At 43.7% G+C, this 16,116-nt stretch overlaps 1 protein-coding gene across 4 annotated transcripts in view; it reads right to left on the reverse strand.

Annotated features, from left to right (window-relative positions):
• The window catches only part of ABCA4 (ATP binding cassette subfamily A member 4), a 152,654-nt gene extending 144,595 nt beyond the window's left edge, over positions 1-8,059 (reverse strand). For 3 of the 4 annotated variants that reach the window (XM_066268707.1, XM_066268705.1, XM_066268708.1), the window contains exon 1: positions 7,898-8,059. In XM_066268707.1, the coding sequence (XP_066124804.1) occupies positions 7,898-7,963 (66 nt within the window). In that variant the 5' untranslated portion in view covers positions 7,964-8,059. Of the gene's footprint in view, positions 1-159; positions 181-7,897 lie in introns of those variants that run through there. The other variant, XM_066268706.1, reaches the window with a different exon arrangement.
• Positions 8,060-16,116: the final 8,057 nt, after the last annotated feature.

Consider the following 16,116-nt stretch of genomic DNA (forward strand, 5'->3'; position numbering starts at 1 on the left):
ATCTGGCTGGAGGTAATGTTCAATAAACACAAGCTATTTCTTATTGACTCTCACTTCTCACAGGGACCACAGGGCACTGCAGGTGACAGCACGTTGTAAAGGCTGAGGAGCCAGAAGTTAGCATTTAAAATATCTGAAAGCTCTTAGGCCTCCACTTACACTCATGTTTCCTCCCATTCTCCTTTTCTGGGTTCAAAACAGCTCATTGGCCAGTTTGGAAACATGGAGCTTCCTGATCTGTTGGTCAAATAAGTTTGTAAATATGATATATGTTTGCTCGCTTATAGTTTGCATTGGGTGTGGGGGACAGGCTGTAAGCAGGCAGGGTCCCTATAGCCTGAGGCTTAGTTTTAAGACTAAGCTTTTTCCCACACCCTTGACTGATTGCATGATGTGGGGTGGTGCACTCTCATGAGGAATCCCATTATGCCTCAGATAAGTGACTTTGTATCAGAGACTTCCTTGTTTGTATATTGGACTAAAGGTTTTGATTTCTACACTATAAAGTGGGGCAGACCGGGAGCTTGTTCTCTCTCAGTTCCTGCTATCATTATTGCAGGGGCCTCCCTGATCCCTTGCCCTTCATGGGAAAAACAGAATTTCTGCTTTTCCCTTGTCTTCCCTTGTGGCTTGCCTGTCTTGGTGAGACACCAATAAACAGAATGGCCCACCATCCTCCGACTCCGCCATTTCTTTACCATCTGCCCGAATCCAATGGGAACCTGCATATGAATGGCTACGATGGTGGCTCCTGGCCTTACACTATCCAACTGTCTCCTGCTCCATGTGTTAGTGGGCTTTGGGCCAGGGGAAAGGTCAGTCAGCTTGGCCTACCTGTCTCTTGGATAAAATTCCCAAACCCAAGCTTGCACCTCTCACCCCTCCTTGCAATGTTAGTGTCACACTCTCACCTACCCAGCCTTCACTCTCTCACATTTCCTCATTCGTTCTTCTGTTGTTGAAGTGTCTAGTCTTTGCAAGACATTGTGATTTAAAGTCCTCCCACCAGTAGTGGGGGTCCAATCAGAATTCTCCATTCCTTCTTCATTCTTTGCCTGGCCCCAGGATAAGCCTGGCTTTGCAGGTGTTTCTGTTCACCTTATCTTTGAGTCGGGGCTGCTGTTTTCTACCTGCAATCCCTACCCCTCATATGATCCCCTTTATTGACCTAGGTCTGCATTCTCATGTGGCTGTGCTGGAGTCATGTGGGGAGCTTAAGCTGGGGCCCAGATCAGTGACACAAGTACGGCTGATCATGGCACATCAGTTCTTTTCTTTTCTTCCTGTCTTTCTTTTTCTTTCTTTCTTTGTCTTTCTTTCTTTCTTTCTTTCTTTCTTTCTTTCTTTCTTTCTTTCTTTCTTTCTTTCCTTTCTTTCTGGCAGATAAAATGTATTATGCTCACTTTGTTAAAGATGGCGCTGCCCACGTGGAGGCCGTTGCCCAGGTGATATTAATGTGTGTCTCTGTGGGCTGTGGGCAGGCAGGATCCTTGTAGCCTGGGGCTTGGTTTTAAGACTAAGCCTTTCCCACCCTTTTTGATGTGGGGTGGTACAATCCAATTATGCCTCAGATAAATGACTGTATCAGAGACTTCCTTATTTGTATATTGGATTAAGGGTTTTTTTTTCTACACTATAAAATGGGGGCAGAACAGGAGCTTGCTCTCTCTTGGTTGCTGAGATTAACATTAGAGGAGACAGCAGAGAGGAGAGCAGAGAAAGGCCACGAAGAGGAGGCCAGGAGAAGCAGCCAAGATGGCGGAGTGTTGAGTGAGAAGCCAGTTTGTGCAGAGTTTGTGCAGGGAGAAGGAAGGAGATGGGGAACAGAGGTGAATAAGTCTGGTGAGCTAGAAACCTTTGATTCTGGGAAACTCAGATAAGTCAGTAGCCTTGTGAGCACTGAATATGAATGGGTTTTGGAGCCCAGTGTGTGTTTTTACTTGCCCGCCGGGTGCAAGCTAGGATTAAAGATGATGACCCACCAGTTTTTTTGGCTCCATTGTTTCTTTACCGACTGTCCGAATCCAATGCAAACCTGCATGGGCTGGGCTGCTGTGATGGTGGCCTTAGCCACTGGCTTTACACTTTCTTTCTTTCTTTCTTTCTTTCTTTCTTTCTTTCTTTCTTTCTTTCTTTCTTTCTTTCTTTCCTTTCTTTCTTTTTCTTTCTTTCTTTCTTTTTTTCCTTCCTTCCTTCCTCCCTCCCTCCCTCCCTCCCTCCCTCCCTCCCTCCTTCTTTCCTTCCTTCCTCCCTCCCTCCTTTCTTCCTTCCTCCCTCCCTCCCTCTCACCCTTCCTTCCTTCCTCCCTCCCATCCTTCCTTTCTTCCTTCCTTCCTCCCTCCCTCCCTCCCTCCCTTCCTTCCTTCCTTCCTTCCTTCCTTCCTTCCTTCCTTCCTTCCTTCCTTCCATCCTCCCTTCCTCTCTTCCTTCTTTCTTTCTTTTAAAACACTTCTCAGGTAATTCCATTGTGCAGCTGGGACTGAGAACCACTGGCTAGATAGTGGTTGGTAATCTTTGAAAAACACATGTTGAAAGGTCAGTATTATTGTTCTAACTCTGTGGGCGTTTGTTTTGGAGGGACTGCATTTCACACTTCACTCACTACAAAAGGACCACCAGCAGTTCTTTTCCTGTCTGGCAGGTCCTCAGAGCAACTTCTTCTCCCTCCCCCAGAATCGTGCTCAGCACCCAGGCAGCACAGTAGAGCCACATCCTTGTCCTTGATGCTCAACTGTGCAGGGCATACCCTAGGGAGGAATTCCACAGCGTAATTAAAAACATGTTTTTAGAGCAGCTCTGGCTACTCCCACCCCTTCCCTTTAAACATGCCTGTAGCTTTAATTAAGCCCAGCCAAACTCAGAACGGGCTAGTGGAAAATTTTTTTCCCCAAACTCGTATTTTCTTGTTCTCTGTCTTTTTTGCTTCCCCTCCCCCTCTTTTTACCACTCAACCTACATCGGGGAAGAGGGGTCCCAGGGAAAGGAAGAATTGTGCTTGTTGTTTTAAATCCTGGCCAGTTAGATTTTTTTCCTCCTACTCTGTTTTCAATTTAAAAGTGGGTAGCCAAGGTTTGAAATGACATGTGTGATTTTCCCTTCTGCTCCCAGAGCTCAAATGGGATTCTTAGCCTAAACAAACATGACCCAGTACCTGGCTACTCTGGGCAGTGGCTGCCAAGCCTTCCTGCACCTGCCAGGTTCTCCTCACCTAATACTGGGCCTGGGCTGAAGGCCATAGCTGTACCCACTGCCCAGGTCTGGGGTCCTGGGAATGGTAAGCTCCTTGTTCTCATGAGTCCTCAGGCCTCCCCCAAATAACCTACTGACATGGAAGCCGGGACTGGCGGATGCCACCAAGGGGCCCTTCAGCTGTGAGCTCTCAGGGGCAAGAGACAAACCTAATGATATTTTCTTTCTCCTTATTTCCTTTTTTAATGTTTATTTATTGATTTTAGAGAGAGAGGAAGGGAGGGAGAGAGAGATACAGAAACATCCATACATCCATTTGTTCCCGTATGTGCCCTGACCAGGAATCGAACCGTTAACCTTAGTATATCAGAACGATGCTCCAACCACCTGAGCTATCTGGCCAGGGCTAAACCTAATGATCTTTATAAAACTTCCCTGCAGTGCCTGGTCCATCACAAATATGGGTGGGTGTAAATATCTTGTTATTGAAAATATATGTTCTAGGGATAAATTCTCCGAGAAGTCTTCTTTCATCTGCTCCAACCTGTTTCTCCACTGAGCTCCCCGAGCTCATCTTCAACTCCCAACCAGACTTCATGCTACTCCATTGTTACCCATGTTATTTTGCTTAGTAATTGTGCCTGGCTTCAAATTCCGTGGAAGCAGGGGCTGTGTCTAACTCACTTGGCCAAATGGGCTGTATGGGGTGATCACCTAGCCCACTTTGCCAGGTCCAGTGCTAATTTATATTTGTGGGGCTGGTGCAATTGTTCATAGGTTAATAGTGCCCCCTTTTACCTTCATAACTGCCTTGATTTAACTGAAAAAGGAGATGGCCACCCTATCTTTGTGGTCTTGACGCCAGCCTCTTAGGGACTGATCCACGGCGACAGTGTGGAGTAACAACCATGTCTGCCTGTCCTGGAGTCCCAGGTCCTCCTCCACCAGTCATCAACCTTCTCTGAAGCTTCTGTGATCTCATCAGTACCCATGGGGATAATAGTGGCATCTCTCTCATGGAACTGAGGCAAGTATTAAATGAGGTGACAGTACAGTAGCAAACACTTAGTAATACTTGATAAACATTATCAGAGGAAGAAAAAAAAGGGAGGGTGAAACATCTGAAGAATTTTATCTGATGCCCTTAGGAACTGGGAGAGTAGGAATGGGGAAATTTGGTATCTGTTTTTGCTCTTGCTCATAAACACCCAAAACCATGGAAGTTTGAGAGATTAAAAACCTAAGAACTAAGTTGTGGGCTGAGCATGGTATACTTTTTTTTCTTAGAGTTACCATTTTGCCAAGTCAGAAGCTTCCTGACGAGCCAAAAGCCTAGGGCGGTGTAAGGCCAGTATCCACTGCCACTAACACAGCCGCCTGGCCCATGCAGGTTCGCATTAGATTCGGACAGACGGTAATGAAACAATGGAGCCAAGAACTGGTGGGCCATTAGCTTTAATCCTAGCTTGCACCTGGTGGGCAAGTAAAAACACACACTGGGCTCCAAAACCCACTCATTCAGTGCTCACAAAGCTACTGACTTATCTGAGTTTCCTAGAATCAAAGGTTTCTTGCTCACCAGACTTATTCACCTCTGTTCCCCATCTCCTTCCTTCTCCCTGCACAAACTGGCTTCTCACTCAGAACTCCACCATCTTGGCTGCTTCCCCTGGCCTCCTCCATGTGGCCTTTCTCCGCTCTCCTTTTCTGCTCTCTCCTCTAATGCTAATCTCAGGAACCCAGAGAGAGCAAGCTCCCGGTCTGCCCCACTTTATAGTGTAGAAATCCAAACCTTTAATCCAATATACAAATAGGGAAGTCTCTAATACAAAGTCACTTATATGAGGCATGATGGAATTCCTCATGAGAGTGCACCACTGTACATCAAAAAGGGTGGGAAAGGCTTAGCCCTAAAACCAAGCCCCAGGCTACAAGGATCCTGCCTGCCCACAGCCCACCTCAACACAGATTAATATAATCACGCCCATTCCAAGCAAGAAGGGCAGCTAATAACACCTGGGCAACGGGCTTCTATGTGGGCAGTGCCATCTTTTACAAAGTGAGCATAATATATTTTATCTGCCCAACAGGCAGGAACCCTGTTGGGTGCAGATCTCACTGCACCCCCAGACACTGAGGGTCATGGAGGATGCCTCCATCTTTACCCAGGCAGCCTGTCAACTGCTGTCAACTGTGGGGCCATGGGCTGGAGGCACATCAGACAAGAGATTTCCATTTCCAGCCCATCAGGATGGTCTTAAAGGAATGTCAGCCCAGACTTGGTACATCCTGAGAGAGTCTTTTAGTGGGGTCCTCAGCCTGAACAGCCCCCTCTGAGAGGAGAGGGGAAGACAGAGCTCCTGAAGAGGGAACACCCACCCACACCAGGGAAAGGGAACAGAGCCTGCGAGGGGCTCTGAGCCAAATCATGTCTTTGAAAATAAGGTTAATCTCTGTAACAGTAACAACATGTTTGTCTCAGGAAGGGGATCATTTCAGGTCTGCAGCCACAGTCCTCGGGGATATTTTTTGATGGCCACAATGAGCACATTGAGAGTAAAATAAAGTGAGAATCTCAATTTCTTACAGAAAAGAAAGAGAGGAGGGAAAATAGTTACATTTTAGAAGTTTTGTCTCTATTCATTCTAGAAGAGAAACTCTTAGAAGCAATTGTCCCTCACAATTGAGTCTCTGACTACTGTTAACACTTGACTCCTGGGGAAAACAAAGAACTTTAACACCAGTTTGAAGAATCAGAACAGCTCTGGCAAAGGAAAGCAGCCTGAGGACAGTGGTATCACCACTGATGAGCGGGTTCTAAGTTGGCCAAGTGCTAGCTCAGCCACACACAGAAAAAGCCCATCTGTGCACATAATTGGACTGTGTCTCTTGCTCTCTTTTGTGCTTGTTATTAAGAAATTGTCCCTCAGTGCAAACCCACCAGGCGGCCAGGGCTCCCTGCTCACGGGTCTGGCCCTGAGACCAGGCACAGAGACCCCAGCTGCAGCCTCATGGCACCCTCCCTCAGAGGTCTGAGTCTCGCCTCCATTGACCTCTCTTCTGCGTTTCCTTTGGTTCTCTCAGCTATAACTGTGTCCTGCCATTGCCACCTCCATGACTCCTTGGAGTTCTCTTTTACCCTCTCAGTTACCAACTTTGTGCCACAGTTGCCGCCTTTCTTCTCTCTCATTCCTTCCAACACCCAGGAAAACCCTGCCCTGACTACACAAGTCCATCCTGAATCAGGGCTTGGAACAAACCATTCTCTCTTCCCCACAGCAGGCTTTCTTTCCTGGCCTCCTTCCTTATTTGCCTCCTGTCCTTCTAAACCAGTGGTAGTCAACCTGGTCCCTCCCGCCCACTAGTGGGTGTTCCAGCTTTCATGGTGGGCAGTAGCAGAGCAACCAAAGTATAAATAAAAAGATAGATTTAAGTATAGTAAATTGTTTTATAAAGATTTATTCTGCCAAACTTAGCGAAAATCTGACATAAAGTACTTGGTAAGTAATTATTATTATATGCTTTAACTTGCTGTAACTCTGCTTTATAAATTTTATAAAGTAAAGTTACTTCCTTACTTTATAAATCACTATTACTGTGGAACTGGTGGGCGGTTAGAAAATTTTACTACTAACAGAGATACAAAAGTGGGCGGTAGGTATAAAAAGGTTGACTACCCCTGTTCTAAACTCAGCCCTGTCCACTCTCTACCCCCTCTTCTTTCCCCTTCTGGCTCCTTTAGTCATTTTTTAGTCATTTGGCATTAGCATGGCTCTACAACCTTGTAACAAAGTGCATATTTCCTTAGAGTTACATATTCATTCTTTACCCCTTTCCAGAAACAATTCAGAAGCCAGCTGGCATTTCCATGTATATGCTTGCGTACTCTGATTTCCTGGGGCTTTTGACTGTACTTCTCAAATAACATTCCGCCTGTGCCACTTTTACTGCTTTTGGTCTCAAAACATACTTCGGGTTTTCCCAGCTAGAACTGGAAGTGAGTCTGGAGTAGAATCTGTACCTTACGCGTTTAACCCCTGGTCCAGCCAGGCCCAGCGTCTGCTCACTGAAAGGGCTCGGGGAGTGTCTGTGAAGGTTGCTAAGGTGTTGCCTCTCACTGGATCTGAGACATCTCCGATTGTAAGATGTACTGTTATTTTTTGCACACTATAGGAGAAACAGATGTGTCCGGTTAAACTGACATTTGATTGTGAACTGCACCCCGATTTCAGAAATATGAAAAGCCAGTGTGCCCCATAGCGTCAATGAAACACAGTATTACTGGGCTGGGCAGCTTTTAGAGAGAGATTTTTTTCTGTTGAGCCTGTTCTTCAAGACTTAGATTCTTCCCACTGCACAACTGGGGTGCTCAAGGGTGTATGGACTGGACTGTGCAGGTTTAAAATCCAGGGATTGGGAGGGATGGGTGGGCAATGGAGTTTTAGGCAGGGAGGGAAAAGAAGTCTTGAATGTGACTGTGCTGGGCTGTGAGTGGAAAATGTCCATCTCAGGACTGAGAAGCATGTCTTTCTGTGAAGGACACTTGCAGAGAGGCTCACAGGACAGCCAGACTGCCAGACTGCTTTGGCGCTGAGTGGCAACCAGCCCAACCTCTGCTCATCCTCCCCACCCCCACCCCCACCTCTACCCTCTCCTCCCGTTTATTTGCCCCACACCTCACTTGGAGACCACAGACTGCACCTGTTACCTTTTGCCTTTTCCTCAGGGTCCAGTTCTTCCAGAGCAAAAGCTGGATCTGTCTCGCAAAGCCCATGCTGGTGACCACAGAAGACCAGATCAGTCAGAACCCTCCACTGAAGGGAAGCAATGGACATGAATGCTGCCCAGAGCACCTCCGGCTCAGGCTGCTGTGTCCTTCTCTGGGTGATTAAAGGCTAGTTTCACTGTCAAAGCCTAATCCCTTTTAATTACATGTAAACCCTTTGTGGAGGAAAGCAAGCCAACGCTCTACTGGCTCCTTCTTAGGAAGAAAGAGAAACCTAAAGAACGAGTGGCTGGGCACTAAGTCAGTTGAGGTGGGGGCATTTCATGGCAAACCAAAACCCTTAGGTTCTTGCCTCAATTACAGAGGTGCTTAAAATGTGGGACAAAATCTCTGCATAAATATATGCTGGGCTTTAGCCTGCACAACAGCCTGCACTGAGCCAGCATCCAGGGTTGGATGGCCCCTTCAAGCCCCACCAACCCATGTGCCAGATCTGAGGTGATCTCTTCCTCTTTTAGCCATTTATCTTGCTCTGTAGTGACTTTAGTCCAACTATTTGGGGGCATCTCTGAGCCTATTGGATAGTAATTATATATATAATTATATATATATATATATATATATATATATATATATATATATATATATATCTTGTGCTAAATTTGATTGACAAGTCATAGCTACCTGGAGCTGTGGTGGGGAAGTCGCTGGCACTATCCAGGCTCAGCGGGACAGAACCCCTGACTGACAAGCCACACCTGACTCATGCCCTGCTTATGGAGAGATGGTGGGTGAGTCAGCTACGGGCATCCCAGCCTACAGTGGGCATTGCTGGATGGCTGCATCCTCTGGACTTGGGTCCATGGGCCTGAAGGGCCCCACAAAGAGAAGACACCCTGGTCTTCACCACTGGGAACTTCTAGTCTCTACCTCCTCAAAGCAGAATTTGTCTCTTTGAAAGACTCTAAATTCTTGAGGCCTACATAGGATGGAGGGAGAGCCACAGAGTAGCAATGGATGTGGACTTCGTGGGGTTCGTGATCTGGTTGTAGGCGTGAGACATGAACCTAGATAAATTAAGGAGTATGTGATGGAAGTCATGAGGGCATGCAGGCTGTGTATGGGGGGGGGGGCTTCCCAGGAAAGGAGGGTGGTTTCCACTTAGGAAATCAAAAAGGCTTTTTGTAGGTGGTGGCATTAAAGATAGGCTTTGATGACTCACAAAATAACATTTTGTGGTACTTTTATGGTTTACAAATTGCTTTTGCATGTGTTATGTCATTTTATCCTCATTTCAATTGGAGCCTGAAGCCTAGTGGGATTAAGTACTTTGCTCAGGGTCACACATGACAACGCTGGGTTCCAGTCATTTAAATCCCATACAAAGACAGAAATAGCTTATCCTGCCCAGAGAAACCACAAGAAGTGAAGCATGGCTGGAGTGGAGGGTGTGGATGAAGTGCTAGAAAGAAGAGGCTAGAATGGGGAAATAGGAACCAGACATGAGAACTGATGATGATTATTGACTTGATTGAGATTTCCTGAGCATCTACGAAGTGATCTCTGAGTGGCCCACAGATGCAGGTCACCCCCATACAGAAGTAAGCCCCATGAAGAATAATTCAGATCTCATTACATGCTAAAGAGTCTAAGTTTTTATGGTGCAAGAAGCCATGGCAGATTTTAATCCAGTGGCTGCTAGGAGTGGTAAGTTCACACTGGCAGCAGCCCGGGATGGATGGGGAGGCAGAACGCCTGTGCATAGGCAGTAATAGCAGAGGGATTGGAGTGATAGAAGGAAAGAGATTTGATGCTTTATTGGGAGTGGGTGGCAAAGAAGAGGAAGACGTCAGCCAGGATCATTGGGGTTTAGGGCTTTGTTGGCTGGATTGGTGAGATGGTGGTACTCACAACTGAGGAGAGTGCCAGCAGAGGGCCCTGGGGAGCAGGAGGAGGTAGAATGAAGATGGGCTTGCATTGGACATACTGACTTTGAGGTTCCTATGGTGACTATTGAGTGGAGATATTCAGTGGGCAGTTCTGGGGTGGGGACACAGATTTGGGAATGATCAGCATATAGATTCAGCCCTGGGCTGATTAGATTTTCCAGGAATGATGAATCTGGAGAGTATGTTGGGTCGCTACAGCTGATGAAGGAATATACTTCCTTCTAAAGCAGGGGTCAGGAACATTTTTGGCTGAGAGAGCCATGAACGCCACATATTTTAAAATGTAATTCCGTGAGAGCCATACAACGACCCGTGTGTGTTATGCATTATCCAATAAAAATTTGGTGTTGTCCCGGAGGACAGCTGTGATTGGCTCCAGCCACCCGCAACCATGAACATGAGCAGTAAGAAATGAATGGATTGTAATACATGAGAATGTTTTATATTTTTAACGTTATTTATTTATTTTTATTAAAAATTTGTCTGCAAGCCAGATGCAGCCATCAAAAGACCCACATCTGGCTCGCGAGCCATAGGTTCCCAACCCCTGTTCTAGAGTCAGCAGATATCAGCTATGCAAGCGGTGGTCTGTCACAGTTTTAAAAGTGATCCGGCCTGACCAGGCGGTGGCGCAGTGGATAAAGCATCAGACTGGGATGCGGAAGACCCAGGTTCGAGACCCCTGAGGTCGCCAGCTTGAGTGCGGACTCATCTGGTTTAAGCAAAGCTCACCAGCTTGGACCCAAGGTTGCTGGCTCAGGCAAGGGGTTACTCGGTCTGCTAAAGGCCCGTGGTCAGGGCACGTGTGGGAGGGCAATCAATGAACAACTCAGGTGTGGCAATGAAAAACTAATGACTGATGCTTCTCATCTCTCACTGTTCCTGTCTGTCTGTCCCTATCTATCCCTCTCTCTGACTCTGTCTCTGTAAAAAAAAAAAAGAAAAAAAAAAGTGATCCATTCCTCATTGAGGTTACAAAAGAAAAACTTAAATGATGAGCACTTTGTCATAATTTAGTCGATGATACTCCAACAGAATTATACCAGTCTAACTGATGTTCTTGCCTGAACAAACATTTATTAATGTTGACACTCTTTTTAACTGTGGCAAAATATGCATAACATGAATTTACCACTTTAACTATTTTTAAGTGTATAGTTCAGTAGTGTTAAGTATATCTCTTCACATTGTTGTTCAACCACAAAAACCATTACCAGAACTTTTTTCTCTTTTTAATTAAAAAAATTTTTTTTATTTATTTACTTTTTTAGATTTTATTTATTCATTTTTATCAGAGAGAGAGGAAAGAGATAGAGCGAACAGGGGAAGGAGCAGGAAGCATCAACTCCTATATGTGCCTTGACCAGGCAAGCCCAGGGTTTTGAACTGGTAACCTCAGCATTCCAGGTTGACACTCTATCCACTGCACTACCACAGGTCAGGCCAAAACTTTTTTGCACCTTGCAAAACTGAAACTATACACCCATTGAACAATAACTCCCCATTTCCTCCTCCCTCTGTCCCTGGCAATCACCATTCTACGTTCTTTCTATGAATTAAACTACTCTAGATACCCACATAAATCCAATGTGCTATTCATTCTTTTGCATCTAGCTTACTTTGTTTAACATAATCTTCAAGGTTAATCCATGATGTAGCATGTGTCAGAATGTTTTTCCTTTTCAAGGCCAATAATAGTGCATTGTATGTATATTACCATATTTTGTTGATTCATTCATTGATCCATAGTCATTTAGACTGTTTCCACCTCTTTGCTATTATCACAATAATGCTGCTATGAACATGGTGCACAAATATCTGTTCAAATCTCTGCTTTCAATTTTTTGGAATATATATCGAGAAGTGAAATTGTTGGATCAAATAGTAATTCTATAGATATATTTAAAAAATATATTTTAAGGAAATACTGTACTGTTTTTTATAACAGTGATAAAATTTTGCTTTCTTATCTATAGTGCACAAAGGTTCCAATTCTCCACATTCTCATTGACAATTGTTATTTTGTTTTGTTTTGTAATAGGCATCCTACTGGGCGTGAAATGGTATCTCACAGTGATTTTGATTTGTATTTTACTAATGATTAGTAGTGTTGCCCTGGCCGGTTGGCTCAGCGGTAGAGCGTCGGCCTAGCGTGCGGAGGACCCGGGTTCGATTCCCGGCCAGGGCACATAGGAGAAGCGCCCATTTGCTTCTCCACCCCTCCGCCGCGCTTTCCTCTCTGTCTCTCTCTTCCCCTCCTGCAGCCAAGGCTCCATTGGAGCAAAGATGGCCCGGGCGCTGGGCATGGCTCTGTGGCCTCTGCCTCAGGCGCTAGAGTGGCTCTGGTCGCAATATGGCGACGCCCAGGATGGGCAGAGCATCGCCCCCTGGTGGGCAGAGCACCGCCCCTGGTGGGCGTGCCGGGTGGATCCCGGTCAGGCGCATGCGGGAGTCTGTCTGACTGTCTCTCCCTGTTTCCAGCTTCAGAAAAATGAAGAAAAAAAAAAAAAAAGTAGTGTTGAGGACACTTTTTAAATATTGTTGTTTTATTTAAGTGTGAATTTTCTTTCTCCCGGGGAACAGCAGTTGTTTAAAAATTATGTCTAAATAAAAGCCCATGTTCACATTATCTCAAATATTTGTGAGTTACAGTCGTCCCCCACCATATCGTGGTTCACTTTTAGCAGTCTCACTGTACTGCGGATTTTTACATTGTATATATCTAATTTTGTATGGCGGATTTTTCACTATATCGTGGGATTTTGCGGTATATTTTTTACATTTATTATTTTTATTATTTTTGTGGTAAAATAAGCAAAATAAGTGTGGGAAAGGTTAATAAGGGTGTGAAAAAGGTTTATAAGAGTGTAGGGAGGGTTTATAAAGCCTTAAAATATATATAAATAATAAAATAAATACAAGGTCGCTACTTCTCAGAATTTTTGCCTATCTCAGAGGGTTCTGGAACCTGACCCCCGCGATAGACAAGGGACCACTGTAAACCATTAGTCAAAAATGGTGCTGATAACTGCATAATTTATTCTCATGGTTATCGTCAGTAACACTAATTCAGCAATTTTCAACCAGTGTGCCTGCAAGAATTTTAGAACATGTATTATTTAGACTGTTTAGTTGGGGGCATTGACCTTTTTTCCCTCAGATTGTCAAATAAAAAAATGATAATGGTCCTGGCCAGATAGGTTGGTTGAAGTTTTGTCTTGATGTGCAGAGTTTGTGGACTTGATCCCCAGTCAGGCCACACACAGGAACAGGTCCATGTTTCTGTCTCTCTCTTTTCCTTCCTCTTTCTCTAAAATCAATATATACAGTGTGTCCATAAAGTCATGGTGCACTTTTGACCAGTCACACATAGGAAAGCAACAAAAGATGATAGAAATGTGAAATCTGCACCAAATAAAAGGAAAACCCTCCCAGTTTCTGTAGGATGATGTGGCAGCATGTGCGCATGTGCAAATGATGATGTAACACCGTGTATACAGCAGAGCAGCCCACGGCCATGCCAGTCAAGATGTGGACAGTACAGAAGAAAGTTCAGTGTGTTCTGTGGCTCGCTAAATTTGAATCCGTGACCAAAGTGCAACGTGAATATCAGTGCGTTTATAACAAAGCGCCACCACATAGGAATAACATTATTCGGTGGGATAAGCAGTTGAAGGAAACCGGCAGTTTGGTGGAGAAACCGCATTCTGGTAGGCCATCAGTCAGTGACGAGTCTGTAGAGGCTATACGGGATAGCTACCTAAGGAGCCCTAAAAAATTTGTGCGTGAACCCACATCAAACTGCACTGAATAGGTATGAAACTGGGAGAGTTTTCCTTTTATTTGGTGCAGATTTCACTTTTCTATCATCTTTTGTTGTTTTCCTGTGACCAGTCAAAAGTGCACCATAACTTTACAGACACACTGTATATTTGTTTTATTTTATTTTATTTTATTTTATTTTTTTTAATAATTTTATTTTTTTAATGGGGTGACATCAATAAATCAGGATACATATATTCAAAGATAACAAGTCCAGGTTATCTTGTCGTTCAATTATGTTGCATACCCACCACCCAAAGTCAGATTGTCCTCTGTCACCTTCTATCTTGTTTTCTTTGTGCCCCTCCCCACCCCCTTTCCTTCTCCCATTCCCCCCTCCACCCCCGCAACCACCACACTCTTATCAATGTCTCTTAGTTTCACTATTATGTCCCACCTACGTATGGAATAATACAGTTCCTGGGTTTTTCTGATTTACTTATTTCGCTTCGTATCATGTTATCAAGATCCCACCATTTTGCTGTAAATGTTCCGATGTCATCATTTCTTATGGCTGAGTAGTATTCCATAGTGTATATGTGCCACATCTTCTTTATCCAGTCATCTATTGATGGGCTTTTTGGTTGTTTCCATGTCCTGGCCACTGTGAACAATGCTGCAATAAACATGGGGCTGCATGTGTCTTTACATATCAATGTTTCTGAGTTTTTGGGATATATACCCAGTAGAGGGATTGCTGGGTCATAAGGTAGTTCTATTTTCAGTTTTTTGAGGAACCACCATACTTTCTTCCATAATGGTTGTACTACTTTACATTCCCACCAACAGTGGATGAGGGTTCCTTTTTCTCCACAGCCTCTCCAACATTTGCTATTACCTGTCTTGCTAACAACAGCTAATCGAACAGGTGTGAGGTGGTATCTCATTGCCGTTTTGATTTGCATTTCTCTAATAGCTAAAGAAGATGAGCATCTTTTCATATATCTGTTGGCCATTTGTATTTCTTCCTGGGAGAAGTGTCTATTCATATCCTCTTCCCATTTTTTTATTGGATTGTTTGTTTGTTGTTGAGTTTTATGAGTTCTTTGTATATTTTGGATATTAGGCCCTTATCTGAGCTGTTGTTTGAAAATATCATTTCCCATTTAGTTGGTTTTCTGTTTATTTTGTTATCAGTTTCTCTTGCTGAGCAAAAACTTCTTAGTCTGATGTAGTCCCATTCATTAATTTTTGCCTTCACTTCTCTTGCCTGTGGAGTCAAATTCATAAAATGCTCTTTCAAACCCAGGTCCATGAGTTGAGTACCTATGTCTTCTTCTATGTACTTAATTGTTTCAGGTCTTATGTTTAGATCTTTGATCCATTTTGAGTTAATTTTTGTACAGGGGGACAAACTGTAGTCCAGTTTCATTCTTTTGCATGTGGCTTTCCAGTTTTCCCAGCACCATTTATTGAAGAGGCTTTCTTTTCTCCATTGTGTGTTGTTGGCCCCTTTATCAAAAATTATTTGACTATATATATGTGGTTTTATTTCTGGACTTTCTATTCTGTTCCATTGGTCTGAGTGTCTATTTTTCTGCCAATACCATGCTGTTTTGATTGTCGTTGCCCTATAATATAGTTTGAAGTCAGGTATTGTAATGCCCCCAGCTTCATTCTTTTTCTTTAGGATTGCTTTGGCTATTCAGGGTTTTTTATAGTTCCATATAAACCTGATGATTTTTTGCTCTATTTCTTTAAAAAACGTCATTGGAAGTTTGATGGGAATTGCATTAAATTTGTATATTGCTTTGGGTAATATAGCCATCTTGATTATATTTATTCTTCCTAGCGAAGAACAAGGTATATTCTTCCATCTCATTATATCTTTTTCGATTTCCCTTAACAATGGTTTATAGTTTTCATTATATAAGTCCTTTACATTCTTTGTTATGTTTATTCCTAAGTATTTTTTTGTTGTTGTTGTTGCAATCGTGAAGGGGATTATTCTTTTGAGTTCCTTCTCAGTTGTTTCATTGTTGGCATATAGAAAGGCTATTGACTTCTGTATGTTAATTTTGTATTCTGCGACCTTACTGTATTGGCTTATTGTTTCTAGTAGTCTTTTTGTGGATTCTTTGGGGTTTTCGATGTATAGGATCATATCATCTGCAAAAAGTGATACCTTTACTTCTTCTTTTCCGATATGGATGCCTTTTATTTCTCTGTCTTGTCTGATTGCTCTGGATAGAACCTCTAGTACCACATTAAATAAGAGTGGAGAGAGTGGACAACCCTGTCTTGTTCCTGATTTAAGGGGGAAAGCCTTCAGTTTAGTGCCATTTAATATGATGTTAGCTGATGGTTTATCATATATGGCCTTTATCATGTTGAGATATTTTCATTCTATACCCATTTTGTTGAGAGTCTTAAACATAAAATTGTGTTGTATTTTATCGAAAGCCTTTTCTGCGTCTATTGATAAGATCA

The sequence above is a fragment of the Saccopteryx bilineata genome, chromosome 3 (assembly GCF_036850765.1).
Source record: "Saccopteryx bilineata isolate mSacBil1 chromosome 3, mSacBil1_pri_phased_curated, whole genome shotgun sequence".
Lineage (NCBI taxonomy): Eukaryota > Metazoa > Chordata > Mammalia > Chiroptera > Emballonuridae > Saccopteryx > Saccopteryx bilineata.